This window comes from Marmota flaviventris, chromosome 15 (assembly GCF_047511675.1).
Source record: "Marmota flaviventris isolate mMarFla1 chromosome 15, mMarFla1.hap1, whole genome shotgun sequence".
NCBI classification, from domain to species: Eukaryota; Metazoa; Chordata; class Mammalia; order Rodentia; family Sciuridae; genus Marmota; species Marmota flaviventris.
Window position 1 is genome coordinate 38,571,185 of NC_092512.1, and position 17,849 is coordinate 38,589,033.

Genomic DNA, 17,849 nt, shown 5'->3' on the forward strand with positions numbered 1-17,849 from the left:
TGGTGCTATGAAAAAAATATAGTCCCATCTTCAAGGGATTTACAGCCTAGTGGTTAAAATAAGGCAAATACAAAAATAAGGAGACTACAAATCCCTCTGAGGTAGGTACCATTATTATCCTTGCAGGGGAAGGTAGACAGAGTGGACACTGGGACAAAGGACCTGCAGCACGTGGGGGCTGCTGAAGGATGGCCTGGTCTGGCTGGGAGGCATAAGGTAGCCTTTGACTTGACCCTGGCCAGGGATGGGTCTTGGCTGAGGCAGGATACCCCTGGTGGTAGGAAGAGGTTTTTAAAGGCCCCAGAAATCTCAGGGAAGAAGGAAAAAGTTCTAATCATGAAAAAGTGGCTTCAGGGGATGTAAGGCTGGTGGCAGAGCCGGAGACTCTGAGGGCTTCTCCATCTACTTTCCCACCTTATTAAGGATGTCAACAAATCTCAATTAGGGATATTGTTTTAGGATGCAGGAAATCTGGAAATCCTTTCTTTACCAGAAGCCAGTGCTTGAAAATGTTCCTAGTGCCCAAGCTAGAGGAAAAACCTGCACTGGATCTAACTAGCCCATCTAACTAGAAAATGCTACTGAGAGCAGGGCTCTCAGGCCAACAGGAAGATGAACAAGCACATTCTCCAGCCCAAAGTCTGGAGAAAAACTGCACTGACTACCAAGCCGGATGATTGAAATTTTCCAGCCAGACAACTCCTCCCATTACGTTGCTAATTTAGGAGATTTCAAAGGGCACCTCAAAGCCTCAGGTGCAATGTATCAAAATTTTACTAATATATTGGTGTTGGGTTTAATTACACATATATGCACAAATGGAAACAAGTGTTTGATAACGTACTGTGATTTCCAAAGAGCAGAACTGGGGGCTGTATACGGTAAATTCTTAGATTTTCTTCATTCACCCCATTTTAAAATGATGAATTAGCAATTATGAAAAAGTTTCACTAAATTCTGTTGCCTCTTCCCTGAACACCTCTACAATTTTTCCCAGCCTTGTGTGTGTGTGTGTGTATGCACACACATGCGTGCATGCAGTAGGCCTCCACTCTCACCATCCCCTGACCAGACTATGGGGCCAGATTCCTTTTAAATCTTTGCCGCCCATTTCTCGAATCTATTGCCATATTGCCACAAAGTGCTCTCATACAACACAAAATATGAATTCTGACTGGGTAGTATTGATCCGAAGGGGACTCTATTATAGGGGAAGGAAAAGGCCTCAAAGTTCATAGAAATAAAATAAGTGAAGTGGTAACTTTAGAAAAGAAAGTGCATATCAATAAGACCTGGTAAGAGAGACAACCAGGAGAGCAAGCTGACAGAAGGACAGAGTGGCCTGTGTACTCTCAGTCTTAGGAATAAGGGGAGTTAAGAATACAGTGGGTAGGGCTAGGGTTGTGGCACAGCAGTAGAGCGCTTGCCTTGCACGTGTGAGACCCTGGATTCGATTCTCAGCATCACATACAAAAAATAAATTAGTGAAATAAAGGTATTGTGTTCAATTACAACTAAAAAAGAAAAAGAAAAAAAGAATACAGTGGGTGTTTGAGGAAGGAGGGTTGTTTTCCCAAATGCTGATATGTCCCAGTGGTTGCCCTGGGAACAGGTCCACCCCCAAATGACAGTGATGTAACAAAGAGAATAAAATGTGCACAAATAACACAGGCAATAATTACTAGTGGGACCACATGTCTTGCAGTTGGCAGCCCTAGGAAGGGTTTAGGGAGGAGCTTGGAAGGGGACATGTGTGCCCCTGCCAAAGATGGGGCAAGTGAGGAGGAATCCCAAGGTGCTGGGAACAGCACAGCCTGCTGATCCAACTCCACCTGCCAGTGCCCTCATCTGGAAGGGACTTTGGGATGGAGAATGTACTTGTTCATCCTCCTGTTGGCCTGAGAGCCCTGCTCTAGTAGCATTTTCTAGTTAGATGGACTAGTTAGGTCCTGCCCTTTGCCAAGGCCCAGAAAGGTTGATTCTGTCCCAAGGGTAACATGGGTGCAGAATTTAAGTGATCAACATCATTGTTGGCTATAAGTAATCCTCAGGGCTCCCACTTTTGCAAAATGGGATTTGAGGTCTTTGTTGGAGCCTCAAATGTCCTAAATGACCAGTTCCTGACTCTTCCAGGCTTATCTCTAGCTCAGACTCCCTGTCTTACAGATGGCCCAGCATCCCCAGGGCCTACTCTAGTTCCACCTCCACGCTCCATCCTCATTCATCCTTCTGTGGCCTGCTCATCCCTGCAGGCTTTACATGGCCATGACCCTCAAGAGGAACGATTCCCTCTCCAGAGGAATAAGATACATCAAATTATGTTATGGCATGTGTGAAAGTGCCATAATGAATCCCATTATTAAGTATAATTATAATGCATCAATTTTTTTAAAAAAGGCTTTTGCTTACAAAGGAAAAGAGAAGGGAGAAGGGAGAGAACAGACCAATTCCCTTAAGCCAGTCATTTTCAAAGTATGGTTCGAGGACCTCTAGGTGTACCTAAAATCCTTCCAGAGGACTCATGAGGTCATACTACTTTCACTATAACACTAATGTTTGCCTTTATACTCTCACTCATGAGTACACAGGGACAAAATGTTTTAGATTCTACATTGCAATCAATTCCAAGAAAACATTTGACAAGTTTAGTGTAGTATCGAAAAAGAATATCCACAAGTAAATGACAAGGCTATTAAAAATGCTCCTCCTTTTTCCAACTCCCATATCTGTGTGAAGTCATATATTTTTTCTATAGTCCAACCAATACAATATTTCATGACAGATGGATGAGAAATAAGAATCCAGGTCTCTTTTATTAAGCCAGACATGATACAGAATTACAAAATTGTAAGATAGGCCCACTCTTCTCACTAATTTCCTTTTTTTTAATATTTATTTTTTAGTTGAAGTTGGACACAATACCTTTATTTTATTTATTTATTTATTTTTATGTGATGCTGAGGATTGAACCCAGGGCCTCACACATGTGAGGTGAGCGCTCTACCACTGAGCCACAACCCCAACCCTCACTAATTTCTTTATTACTGAGAAAATACAGTTCATACAGAAAATACAAATAATTCATGTTAGCATGCTATAGACTTATTGTTTTATTCTTAAATTAATTAATGAGTATTTTTTAAGTTCTCCATTTCAATTTCTGGTCTAGTAAATCTTGCTAGATACGAACTCAGACAAAGCTCTTTGGGCAGCTCTGGAGACCAAGGCAGGAGAATCACAAGTTCAAAGCCAGACCAGCAATTTAGAAAAGCCCTAAGCAACTTAGTAAAATGCTGTCTCGAAATAAAATATAAAAAAGGCTGGGGATGTGGCTCAGTGATTAAGTGCCCCTGGGTTCAATCCTCAGGAGAAAAAAAAAAAAAGCTCTTTGGGATCCTCAATAATTTTCAAGTGTACAGGAAGGATCCTGACATCAAAAAGCTGGAGAGTCCCTGCCTTATACTGAGCAGCCTCAGCAGGCAGAGTGGAGCTGTCACTTGGATATGTCCCTACTCCTGCACGCTGATTCCACCAAATTAATGATCTTTTTAGATGCCTGTCTCCTTCGCTACATTGTGTACTTCCTAGTGGCGGCGATTCGTCTTAAAGTTTCCACCGCACACCACCCCCATGTCTGGCAGATGAACGAACGAGGTAAAAGAAGCCCATGTGGACAGACTGCACAGGCTGCTGGGTGAGTGGCTGACCATTCGCCGGCCGGGTGGATAGAAACATGCTTTTTTGTTTGTTTTTAAATTGGCTCAAGTCGTTACTAAGACTCTGATTTGAAATTAGGCATAAGTAGAAACATTTTTAAAAAACCAAAAAAATTGAACCTAAGAAACAATTCTGCCATTTCTACTGTTAAACTTTCAGACACACATGTACAAGCAAAGAACATGAAGTCCTCCTCACTATCCTTGACACATTCCCCAGAAAAATGAGGAAAAGGAGGCAGTGCTGGATGTGGGATCAATGCCTTTGGCAAAACAAGCTTCTGCCTCAAATCTCAGAAGCCGTGTGTGTGTGTGTGTGTGTGTGTGTGTGTGTGTGTGTGTGTGTGTGACAGAGATCCAGAGAGCAGCTCCATAAGAAATGCAACTGCACAATCAGTGCTGGGAATTTAGGAACCTATCAACATTTTTTTTCAGTATATATATATATATATATATATATATATATATATATATATGTATTTATCATCTTGAAATTTTCTTTTTGGATTGAAGATTGAGCCCAGGGCTGCCTTACCACTGAATCACATCCCTAGCATTTTTTTTTTTTTTAGTTGTCAGTGGACCTTTATTTTATTTATTAATATGTGGTGCTGAGGATTGAACCCAGTGTCTCACATAGGCTAAGCAAGCATTCTACCACTGAGCCACAACCCCAGCCCCCATCCAGCCCTGGTTTTTTTCTTATTAATTTTGAGACAGGGTCTAGCTGAATTGCTTAGGGCCTCTCTAAATTGCTGAGGCTGGCCTTGAACTTTCAATCTTCCTGCCTTAGCCTCCCCAGTCACTGAGATTACAGTCATGTGCCAGTGCACCTGACTTGAAATTTGCTTTTAAAAAACCCTTAAATCAATGTATTAAGCATCCCCAAGTCCTTTTCCCATGTGCAGAAGTATTATATTTATAATCACTTTGGAAGAGGGATGTTCAACAGATGGGAGACATGAAGGACCTAGAATCACTGGGGTTATTATTTAGTCAGTGTCAGTAAAGATTCTGACCTGTCAAAACAAGGCCCTGTGATCCCTTTAGTCCCTGATTGTAATTTTGGATGCTGAGGTTACCAGGTTGCAGGACAGTTCCCTAAGTATCCTTCATGGGTGTCTGACTCTAATGACTGGCCAAGAAGCTATACATGTGAAGTACAGCTTCAATGATCTTCATGGACTGAAAGCTCTGATAAAGCCATCATTTGCTGCATGCTTACAGTTTGCATATATTCCCTAATTCACTCTTCACAAAAATGAACAGTGAACTTGCAATCCTCCTGCCAATGTTCCAAGGTTGGCATTCAAGTTTCCATTTTGTAAATGAGAAAACTGAGCCTGAGAAAAGTTACACATCCCAAGTATCACACCTGATAAGCAGCAGAGGCAGGACTTGAACCCAGGTCTATACCAAAACCAGTTCTTTCCATTGGCCGACCTGCCTATTACCTCCATATCCTGGGCACCCTGGCCCCCATGCTGAGAGCAGCCAATTTAAGTTCTGTCCATTACAGGACATTTCCTTTTTCCTGAAGAAAACATGTTCACTGGGTGGAAATAATCAAGCATGATGTTCTTCATTCTGAATGTCTGGATTGAGCTCATAAGCCCATCTCTCCTGTGTGTCTGCTTTTCCCTATGCCACCATGGATGGAAGCATCATTCACAGATTTATCTGGAAAAGTCTAATAAAAAAAAAATTCTCAGAAAACTGTTGTCCAGATAAGTCCAACAAGAACATTTTCGGTGAAAAATCTTGCCCTGTGTATTAGAGAAAAGTCCTGAGCCTCAGATTAAACTGAAGACTTTAGAGAGGTGTAATCATATTTTGAAAACCTGCTACCACACCATCAACTCTGGCTGCTCTCAACAGCACTGAGATTCCCCTTCCCCCAGCACAGGCAAGAGAGGACCCAGGGACAGAAAAGCTCCAGAGACCCCATCCCAGGTCCAGGGCCCTCCCTCAACCTGTGGTTCTGTCACTCACCCAGGAGGGCCGTCTGGGGGTGGGTCCGAGCATGTCTGCCCCGGGAGAAGGACCTAGTGTGTGGACGCTCTCTGGCCGCAGATGAGAGGAAGAGGTTCTGTCCCAGGAGAAGCAGCACGCAGCCCACCAGCATGGACTCCATTTTCAAGAGGAGGAAGAAGAGCAAGGCTGTGACACATGACAGGAGAGAGGGATGGGTGAGATTTCCGGGTGTTCCTGAACTCTGGGTGCTACAAACCCCCACCCTGCATTTTCAGGTCCCAGACACACCACTTGCATTCAGAATGCCATTTGTGTGTTAGGTGGTTTAGAACTTGAGTAGCCCTCATTGGTAGGTTCTTAAATACTCTGAGCAGAGCATGCCCAGTGGGAATTTTTAGGTCACCAAAAGATGGAATGGAAAACTGGAAGGGGGAAAAAACCTATCCTGAAGGATTTTCAATCCATTAAGTTTGTTATCCACCAGTCATAGGCCCATTCTGTATCTTAGTTTGGAAAAATTGAAAATTCTAATTAACAATATTCCTTCAGTAGATTAATAGTAGATGGCATAATTAATATACATAAATTTCCCAAGAAATGCACAGGTAGCTGACAAAATGTAGCATCACATGGCCAATAGGCCTCCCTGCCTCCCTGCCTCCCACATACACTTACTAAGAGGGAACATGATACAGTGATTAAGGGCTTGGACTCTGCACTAGACTGAGTCCATGTGCCAGGCACTATTCTAAATACTTTACATCTATTAGCTCACTCAACTAACTAATATTCATCCCAAATCCCCCTAAGGCTCAGGGTGGTTAAGTAGCTTGCCCAAGGTCACAAACAGTTAGCAAGGGTCAGAGCCCAGACTCAAGCCCAGGGTGAGCAGGCCAATATGCCAATGCATTGATCAGCAGAAAACTCAAGTAGATGTGAGTCAAATCCCCAGAGGGCAATTCATAAAAGGCCATAGCTGTTTCACTGTCAGAGACAGGGGTGGGGCAAAGACCAGTTCCCAAAACTTCACAAAAAATACTGAATAATTCAGCAAGTTGTCCAGCCAGTTGCTTTCAGGAACTGACCTGGTAATGACCTGTGGACTCTCAAAGTCCCACCATTTTTCACACTTGCTGTATGAAGTCAGCTCACTTTATACTATGCATTTGCATTCTATTAAGAATAGGGAATGTTTATTCAGCACTTACTATGTGCCAGGCACTGGGCCAAGTGCTTTAAAAGTACTAAGTGATTTAATTATTACAGTAACTCAGAAAAGTCACTCCCTCGCAGTCACATGCCTCATTGTGGGGTGAAACCGGAGTGCACTTACTCCTTATGGGTAACTACTTCCCACCCCCTTGAACAACTTACTCTCTGCCAGATAGATCCCTTAACTCCAAGATTCTGAGAAAAGGAAGAAAACTTAGAATATTCTGCCTCTTCCTCTAATCTTAAACCTATTATTTACTTTTAAATATCTTTGGCATTTGTGACCTGATTTTATATGATGCTGTGTGTGACATCATTAATATGTGATTTATTATTTTCATGCCATTCCCTTTCCTCTAAATGAAGCAAATACAAAGTCCATGTTTACTCGTCCAAAATGTATCCAACATACTCTCAAGGCCCTCTTCCTTCCTGATACAACTGTACTTTGAAGTCATTTCCAGGACTATTGCTCCTCCTTGCTCCTGGTTGTACATATATACCACTGAAGCCAGTGCCTAACACATAGTACATGTGGAATAAGTGTTAGCTATTTACTATTATTATTATCGTCATCATTATCACATCATTCTGCATGCAAACCAATTAATAGGAAGTATACATTGTTAAGTTTGTCATATCAAGTCATTTCATGATCATTAAATTAACTTTTATGATTACTTATGAATATTCTTATAATAAAATATAACACAAAATTCATAACTTTAAAATATACATTTTAGGGCTGGGGATATAGCTCAGTTGGTAGAGTGCTTGCCTCACATGCACAAAATCCTGGGTTCAATCCCCAACACCAAAAAAAAAAAAAACCCAACAACAACAAAAACACGCACACACACACACACACACATTTTACCTGAAAAACATTTAAAACTCTGCTTTCACAATGCAATGGCATGGCAAGCCAAAAACTTGTAGATTATATCTGCAAAACATATATCTGATAAATTATTTATATCCAAACTGTATAGATTCTTATAACTGAAAAAGAAAAAAGACAAACAACCCACTTAAAAAGGTACAAAAGGTTTGAAGAGTCCTATTACCAAAAAATATACTTGTGGGTGGTTGTTTGTTTGTTTGTTTTGGAACAAGTATTGAACCCAAGGGCTCTTAACCACTGAGCCACATCCCCAGCCTGTTTTTTATTTTGAGATGGGGTCTCACTAAGTTGCTTAGAGCCTTGCTAATTGCTGAGGCTGGTTTTGAACTTGTGATCCTCCTTCAGTCTACCAAGCCACTGGGATTATAGGCGTGTGCCACTGCACCCGGCCAAGGAAGACATTTGGATAACAAACATATAAAAATGTTCGAGACTCTTAGTCATTAAAAAAAAAATTAAAACCATAATAAGTTGCCACAACAAATCCAATAGCAAAAAAAAAGAATTCAGCAACTCCTTGTAAGGTTAAACATAACCTTGCCAAATGACACAGGGTAACCGACTGTCCCTGTTCACCCAGGACTAGCCCTGCTTTAGCACTGAAAATTCCCACACCCTGAGAAATACTAAGTCTGAGGCAAACCAGATGTTTTGTCCCCACCAGCAACCCTGATCCTAGGTATTTACCCAAAAGATAAGACTACACATTCCCACAAACACTTGTACTCAGAAGCTCACAGAAGCTTTAATTGTAAAAGCTAAAAACTAAAAACAATCCAAAAGTCCATCGACAGTTCAACAAAGTATGGCACGTGCACACAATGGAATCCTTCACAGCAATTCAAGGAATGATCTACTGGGTGAATCTAGAAACAATTACGCTGAGTGAAAGAGCCAGACACAAAAGGATTACATATGGAAAGATTCTATCTATATGACATGTAATCAAGGGCAGGACTGCAGGACAAAAGGCAGGTCAGGGTTCCCTGACAGGCATGCCGGAAGGAGATCCGATGTGAGGGACTCTGGGGAGAAGATAGAAATGTTTACACTGTGATCATGGTGGAGCTAGACATTCATCCAAACCCATGAATCTGTACACTTAAAATTGATGAATTTTAATTATAGGTCTGGGCCACCAACTAACACCAGGCTGGTGGCACAGACCTATAATCCCAGTGGCTCGGGAGGCTGAGGCAGAAGAATCAAAAATTCAAAGCCAGCCTCAGCAACTTAGCAAGGTCCTGAGCAACTTGGCGAGATCCTGTGTCTAAATAAAATACAAAATAGGGCTGGGGCTTTGGCTCAGAGGTTGAGTATCCCTGAGTTCAATCCCCAGTAGCCACCCCCAAAAAAGGGCACTAGGGATGTGGCTTAGTGGTTTAACGCTGAGTTCAATCCCTGGTTCCCCCCACCCCCTTCCAAAAAAGAAAAAAAAAAAGGTTGCTAACATAAAACAAATATGGTAATATTATTATCAGACAAGACAGGTTTTCCTTAAAAATATAATGGTAGGGAAACAAGAGAAAAACAAGCCAGTGCATGCATACATCTCTAAGGTTGTCACCATTTGGCATTCACAGCTGTCAGCACTTGAAGAACAGGAGCCATCTCTAACTGGAAAACAGAATAATGTTGGAGAACAGTTCCTTTCAAAGATGAGCACATGAGAAGAATTGTTCTGAGAAATAGAGGTTAATTCAATCTGAACAGATTCCATGAAGCGTTTTGTGCACATGGAAAGAATATTTTAAAATAATACAAAGGCTGTGACTTTTGTTTCAGCAATTTTTCTCCCCCGATGGAACAATGAGTCTTTTCATTTCGCTTTACCATGGAGCTGGGGGAAGAGAGAGGAGATTGTTCTGACTGTCTTAGCTAGGAGTTCTTCTAAGCATCACTTGTGACTCAACAGGCGGGTAGAAACCCACCAGAGCCAACACTATGTGCTGTGGGCCTGGCTCTGGACACTGTGTGACCTCACATGGATGACATTACCCTTCTGGGCTTTAATCAGTCCGTTGTAAAATAAGAGCCATGACCCAGAAGCAATGTCTTTCAACCTAAACCAGGCACAGGCCAGGAAGACTCTGTTATCCTAAAGAAGGTGGCAAGATACCCTCCTGGGTGCTAAGTCCCGCTCAGACAAGAAGAAAAAGCAGGGAGGCGCTAACGTTTATTATGTATCTATGGTGGACCAGGCAGTGAACTGGACATCTTGCAAATTATCATTTCATTTGAGCTCCACAATCATTCTGCAAGGTGTTGTAGGACCCTAATTATAAAATTAGGATGGAACACTAAAGTTTATGGACAGTCCAAGCCTCACAATCAGATTCTGTACTTGCCACCTATCAAGCAGTCAGCTTACTCGTGAAGAAGGAGAAGGAGAAGGAGAAGGAGAAGGAGAAGGAGAAGGAGAAGGAGAAGGAGAAGGAGAAGGAGAAGGAGAAGGAGAAGGAGAAGGAGAAGGAGAAGGAGAAGAAGAAGAAGAAGAAGAATGGAAGAAAAAAAAAAGGAGATTGCCCTAATTTGTAAGTTTTTAGATGCCGGTTTCAATAATTTTGTCCCTTTCAGACCTCTCTGTCACATCCCAGGCGTACATCCCACTACTCAGATACATTCACAGAGAATCACACAATGCTGGAGTTGGGAAACATCAGAGGCCCTACCTTCCTGCCTGTCACCTACTGCCAAATTCCCATTGCCCATGTGACCACAAATGAGAAGCCAATCTCTGCTAGGACTCAAAGCCAACATGGTTCCCAGGCAGTTCTAGATATTAGACCTCAGTTCTTGTTGAGGTTGACCTGACATGGCTGTCTTTAACTTCTACCTAGTGGTGAAGGCCTACTTGCCAACTCTGCCTGTCCAAGCATGAACTCATCTTCTCCCACTCAGTCCTTTTATGGTCAAGGTAACATCATGTGCTCATCCATCTCAACATCCTGATCAGAAACTTGGAGCCAACCTCCTGGTGTCTTCTGCATCCCCACCACATTCTTGGGGACACAAACTAGTTTTCCCACTTTCCTTCTGCACCCACTTCATTCTGCACCTTCCACATCCAGGCCTCCTGACAGTTCCCACCATGTAGCCAAAGCTGTGCTCCCACCCTTTTTCACCCAGACTTTTCCAGCAACCTCTGGACTGCACTCCTTGTGCTGGTCCTTCACCTACTGGCCCTGTCCCTCCTGTCTGGAATCTTTCTTTGGCCTTAGTGTCTACATTACCACTCAGGGCCCTCCATGACTGCCCACCAGCCATGTCTGCAGCATGGCAGCTCCCACATCTACTCAAGGTTCCCATCTGAGTCTGAGGAGCTCAGATTCTTTCACACTGAGTGCCCTCATTCGTGCTGGTGTCTTGGCCTGCAAAGTCTGTGTTCTATGTAGTCATGATGACATTCAGCCATCACTGAAAGTTCTGCTCATGCATCACCCAGTTGGTCAGTGTACTTGAGTTTTCCCAAGGACTGACTCTCCCACCCACCCCAGTTGGTTGTCTACTCTAGCACTTCCTTTATTTTTCTTGCTACCATGTCTGTCTTCCTGCCTCAGTGGTGAGTTGCTCCTTGGGACTATGCCTTGTCACCTTTGTGTACCCCACATGCTGGATGCCGAATTTTGTAAATAAATTTTTAGAAAAATCAATAAATGTTGAATAAATACTCATTCAATAGAAGATCAATAAATGTCAAAAAAATTGGCCATTGTTCTATATAAAACTCAATGCCTGGCCTTCTTCTACAGATTACATTTGTTTGAAATGTAGATGACCCTAATAAAAGGCCCTCTCCCACTTTCCTAGTGGGAGGAGCCCCATACAATTTCTTGAGAAACTTGAATTTACGATTTATAAAGAATATAGATGAAATATCAAACATCTACTTACAATAACATCAGTTTAGTCACAAATACATATTTAAGACATTAAATGATATTATAATATATTGATATTATGACATAATATGTAATAATATTATATTAATTTAAACATAATGTTTTGTCACTTTAAAAAATGAATAATAAAATAAGAGATTTTTTCTCTCTTGTTTCATAAAACAATGTTCTCAAATGCTTTACTTGCCTTACTAACATTGGTAATTTTGAACACACTAAAGATGCCTTTTGAGCATCTTCACTTCTGAGATATTTGAAATATTGCATTTTTTGAATCCAAAAAAGTAAATATAATGCTGTCACTAGCAATTGTATCCCAGACCACCACTCTCCATTTATGCAGCATAAGGATAGCTAGAATTTTAATATGTCCTGAAAACAAATCCACCATGATCCCTACAACTTAACCATATATGATATTGTTCTTTAAAATGACCTTAAAAGTATGAGATTAAACTGTTATCCAACAGTTGCATTCATAAAGTTGCACCCTCAAGACTAATTACTAAATCTGAATTGAAATTTCTGCCAGTTTTGGTCGGTTGGTTTCTATAAGTATCCAAACTACCATGATTGAGGTCATTTTTGGCTAACTTATCTTCCCCAAGCAGTACTTTGTTCAAAATAGTTGACAGAGCTCCCTGTACTTGGAAGACTTTGCAAGGACTCAGATATAAAGCAATTTCCTCTCTTTCAATGAATAATGCCTTGGAAAAATCCTCACCTCCTATTTAGGCTTATATGGTAATTCCTCCCATGTCTTTTTCCCTCTCGCCCAATCATGCAGAGTCCTGTCTGGTTTTTCACCCATGACGTCTCTCACGTCCCCTTCCCTTTCCATCCCTCCCATGGTCACAGATCTAGACCTGGCTCTTCTCCCATCAGACTGCAAAGGCTTTGGCAGAGATTTCTAGCTGTCTCCCAACTCTCCTTTGTCTTTCTTCTTAGCGGTGGAACCCCCACTTTCCCATGGGATACAGGCTGTGCCAGATAAGGGTCATCCCCTTCTTCCTGCCAGGTAGCTAAGTGCTGACTTGTGGGATAGCACTATACATGCTGCATATAGCTTCTGAAAGTGTCCTTAACTTTGGGGTGAGTGGATGACCTTCCTTGCTTATTCATTCCTAGAATAAGGACATCCTGGCTGAAGGCAGAGCAATTGTCTTGAACCGTAAGACACCACAGAAATAGAAGCCATGCTCCAAAAAAGCTACAAGGCAGTAGAGCGTGGGTCCCTGACCCAACACAAGCTTTGGACTCCCTGCCTCCAGGCTTATTGACTCTGAGACAGAAATAAACTTCCTTCTCTAAACCATTGTTATGTTGGTCTTTTTCTGCACTGTTATCCTGGTCTTTGAAGCTGAACCTAATCCCAATAAACTATTTACAAGTCTCTCTATTGAACTCATCTGGCACCAGTGCTAAATCCCATCTTGCCAACACAATATCATGCTTATTATACTCCTGCTTAAAAACAGTAAGTGACTTCCACATACCAATAGGATCAAATCTAGACTACTCAGCTCAGCATTTGAAGCCTCATAATCTGGCCCTATTACAATGTTAACAACTCCCCCATTAATACCACACACACACACACTCATCATCACCTTCCACTGCAGACTGATGGCTCTATACAATATCAATGTCGCTTCATTTCTTTTATTTTCTTTTCTTCTTCTTCCTTTTTTTTTTTTTTTTTGTACCAGGGATTGAACCCAGGGGCACTTTACCACTGAGCCACATCCCTAGCCCTTGTAAATATTTGATTTAGAAACAGGGTCTCACTGAGTTGCTCAGGGCCTCACTAAGTTGCTGAGGCTGGTTTTGAACTTGTGATCCTCCAGCCTCAGCCTCCCGAGCTGCTGGGATTACAGGTGTGCACCACTGTGCCCAGCCACTGAAGCCCCTCCTTGGTCCCCAATTATTGCCTACCCCTGTAGATACCTACAGTTTTAACTTTTGTCATCATAGATAAGTTTTATTGTTTTTTTTAAATGAAACTTTTAATTAAAGTATGTATATAAAAAAGTGTAGCTGGATTGATTTTTATGATGTGAACACATGTATAATCAGCAATCTGATCTATAAACAGAACAGTCCCAGTATCCAGAGACCCCACTCACTCCCATTTCTGTGCACTAACACCCCAAGTGTAGCCACTATTCTGATTTCTGATTGTAGTTTAGTTTTGTCCTTTTGGACAAGTGCTAGGCAAGTATTCTACCGCTGAGCCACAACCCCAGCCCCTCAAAGGGGTTCTCTCCCGAGTGGGGCATCATGCACCTTCTAGAAGGGAATGGTTAATAAAAATAGGGCTGCAGGGCTGGGGTTGTGGCTCAGTGGTAGAGTGCTTGCCTAGCATGTGCGAGACCCTGGGTTCGATCCTCAGCACCACATAAAAATAAATAAACAAAATAAAGGTGTTGTATACAACTAAAAAATAAATATTTAAAAAAATAGGGCTGCACGACAAATCACTGCTTGGGATTCACTTTCAGGCCCTCTCAGGTAGGCAGAGTGATGGCCTTCCAAAGACATCCATGTCCTCACCCAACAACCTGTAAATGTGTGGCTACATGACAAAAGGAATTCAGATTGTTGATTAGATGACCTTAAATATAGGGAGATAACCCTGATTATCCATGAAAATCCAACATAATCACAAGAATCCTTAAAAGCAGAGCAGAAGAGAAAAGCAGAGAAGTGGCAGTGTGAGGACTCAGACCAGTGTTAACAAGCTTCAAAGATGGGAGCAGCAACAGCCAATTGATGTAGCACCTTCTAGAAGGAGGAAAAGGCAAGCAAACAGATTATCCCCAAGATTCTCCAGAAGGCTCCAGTCTTGCCAATACCTTGATTTTAGTCCAGTGAGAATCATTGCAGAATTCTGACCTCCAGAACTGCAAGATAATAAATTTGTAAAGTTTTAACCCACTAAGCTTATGGTAAGTTGTTACAGCAGCAATAGGAAACTAATACAGATTGCCTAGGAATCTCAGGAAAGTCAAACATCATTAGATGGGTATTCTTTAGCACAGACATTGCCCAAGTGGGCATTTTTTCTATTTCTCTGGAAATAGAAGAGGAGAAAGAACTAGATAATTCTGATCTGGAAAAGTCAATAAATGCTATTGATGGGAAACAGTTGTCCCGAGCGGTTAGGGCCAAAAGTTTAGGTTAGTCAAGGAAAGGGAAAAATAGCATCTTCTGATCTGAGTTCAAAAGGAATAAGGTTCACAAAGGGACTTTGCAGATGTGGCTCAGTTAAGGATCTTGAGATGGGGAAATTAGTGGGGGCTTTTCCATGTGCACCAAATGTTTTCACAAGAGTCTTTGTAAGAGGGAAACAATAATGAGAAAGAGGGAGGGGGGAGAGAGAGAGAAATTGGAGCAGGGGAGACTGAGAGAGAGGGAGAGGGAGAGAAAGAGAAAAGGCGGGGGCAAAAGACAGAAGGGAAGCTGGGTGCAGTGGCACACCTGTAATCCCAGCGGCTCAGGAGGCTGAGGCAGGAGGATCGCGAGTTCAAAGCCAGCCTCAGCAATTTAGCGAGGTGCTAAGCAACTCAGTGAGACCCTGTCTCTAATAAAATACAAAATAAGACTAGGGATGTGGCTCAGTGGTCCACTGCCCCTGAGTTCCCAATCCCTGGTACCCTGCTCCCCCCCCCAAAAAAAAAAGACAGAAGGGAAGAGAGAAAGACATACAAAGAGCAGAACACAGAGAAATATTGGAAGATGCCATTGCTGCTTCTGAAGATAGAGGGACCAGGAGCCAAGAAAAGCAGTCAATTTTTAGGAATCAGAAAACAAGAGAACAGGTTTTTCCTAGAGCCTACAAAGGGGATGCAGCCCTCTTGAACCTGCTTTTAGCCTCAGAAGACCCATTCCAGACATTTTCCCCCAGAAGTACTGAACCCAAGGCCTTATGCATGCCAGGTAAGTGCTTTACTACTGAGCTACTTCCCCATCCCTTTTTATTTTTCATTTTGATAAGTCTCATTAAATTGCTAAGGGCCTCACTGAATTGCTGAGGTGGCCTCAAAATTGCAATCCTCCTTCCCCAGCCCTACAAGTAGCTGGGATTACAGGGGTACACTGCTGAGTGCTGCCCCATTTCAGATTTCTGAACTCCAGGATTGCAAGGTAATTTTTTTTTTTTTTTTGGCTACTAGGCTCCTTTGTTATAGCAGCCATAAGAAACTAATACAGTATCTAAAACAGCAACAAGTATTCTAAGGGGCAGTGAGCCATGCTTTCCACAAGTAGACAAAGTTTTCTCAGACAATCCTCTTAGAAAAAGTTTCCAAAAAAAATGTTAGTTGCCGTGCGCAGTGGCACACACCTGTGATCCCAGCAGCTCAGGAGGATCTCAGGTTCAAAGCCAGCCTCAGCAACAGCATGGCACTAAGCAACTCAGTGAGACCTTATCTCTAAATAAAATACAAAATAGGGCTGGGAATGTGGCTCAGTGGTTGAATGTCCCTGAGTTCAATCCCCAGTATTATCCCCTCCCAAAAATGTTACTTGATCCATCTGTTCAGCCACTGGTTTTTATGTACAGATATTCTGTGAAAATTTCCATATCAAGCAACTCATTCTGAATGTTTACTACATCTACACACTATCTTGGATAAATTCATGTTAGCTGCTTCAATTGACCCTTAAAAAACACCTTATGACAGAATCACACCCATCTGGTGGATGATATAATTAAAGCCAAGGTAGTAACAATAAGTAAAACCAATAAATATCAAACATTGACTCTTTTTTTAAAAAAATATTTTTAGTTAGAGACGGACAAAATATCTTTATTTTATTTATTTATTTTTATGTGCTGAGGATCAAACCCAGTGTCTCAAGCGTGAGAGGCAATCATTCCACCACTGAGCTACAACCCCAACCCTGAACATTTACTCTTCATGTGTCCTAGGTAGTTTTATTTTCTCAACAATCCTATTCCTTATGTATAGATGAGGAAACTGAGGCATGGAGTCTTAAGTAATTTTTCAAAGTCCTTATAGCTGTGATAGACTATAACTGGAGCCCAGGTCCTTCCAAGGCAGTGTGCTATACTTCTACTACCTCTCATCACTGTCAAAGTTGCTGTCACAGTCATTACTCATAATAGCCGAAGCCTCTGGAATTCAGCCCAGGCCTGCCTTTGAGCCCCTTCAGGCAGTAGTGGCTGTCTGCTGAGCCACATGGCAGGGTTCAAGGATGACCTCACAGGCTGAAGCTCCAAGTGGCAACTGGTCCCTTGGAAGGGCCTCCCTGGCACTGTTTACTAGCAACTGTAATGACATTCTCCGCTCTCTCCTTGAGCTTCACTCCCGCTTCCCCTGAGCCTCCTGAGTCGCCTCTACGTGTATCTTACACAGGGGAGTCCTCCTTAGCTTCCCTAGAAGATGGGACTTCTAGGAAAGGATTGCACATGAGGGCAGGGAGTCTGTGCAGTCACCTTGCCCGCTAACCACTCACCTTCGCATCTCCATTGTTGCTGCCCACCGAGTCTGCTTTTCCTGGGACCTGGGCCTGTCTCCCTCTCTTCTCCTTCCCTACCCTCACCTCACTTAGATCCCAGAGAGAACTGCTTCTAGGCAAGCAGTGGGAATTTTTTTTCCACATCCTCAATGACTCTCTTTTCCTTTCCCATCTTTCTTTTTTTATATATATATATTTATTTTTTAGTTTTTGGCGGACACAACATCTTTGTATGTGGTGCTGAGGATCGAACCCGGGCCGTATGCATGCCAGGTGAGGGCGCTACCGCTTGAGCCACATCCCCAGCCCATCCTTTCCCATCTTTCAAGAAGCAATCATCTCTTTCCTCTTCTTCAAATCTTGGGCCTCATTTCCACTGTATTCTGCTGACAGAGATGAGTGGTGTTAGCTGATAGGAGCTTAAGACCTAATTATTGTCTAAGGGTATTTCTGGTTTGAACTCTACCATGACTCTACCTTCAGCAATGAGCTCAGGCCTGGATGGTTGTGGTATGTCTGGGTCTGGAATCTGGGAGCCAGGGCCCCCAGAATCCTGATTTGTAGAAAAAAGAGAGACCTGGCAAGTTTGGGCCCTGAGATTGGATTCTGTTGCCAGAACAGAAGTGTGGATGGATATGGAAATGGAGGGCGAAGAGC

General features: G+C 42.4%; 1 protein-coding gene across 2 annotated transcripts in view; it reads right to left on the bottom strand.

Annotated features, from left to right (window-relative positions):
• Matn2 (matrilin 2) overlaps positions 1-17,849 on the bottom strand; it is a 138,720-nt gene that overhangs the window by 119,412 nt on the left and 1,459 nt on the right. For both annotated transcript variants that reach the window (XM_027947724.3, XM_027947715.3), the window contains exon 2: positions 5,709-5,876. In XM_027947724.3, the coding sequence (XP_027803525.2) occupies positions 5,709-5,850 (142 nt within the window). In that variant the 5' untranslated portion in view covers positions 5,851-5,876. The remainder of the gene's footprint in view (positions 1-5,708; positions 5,877-17,849) is intronic.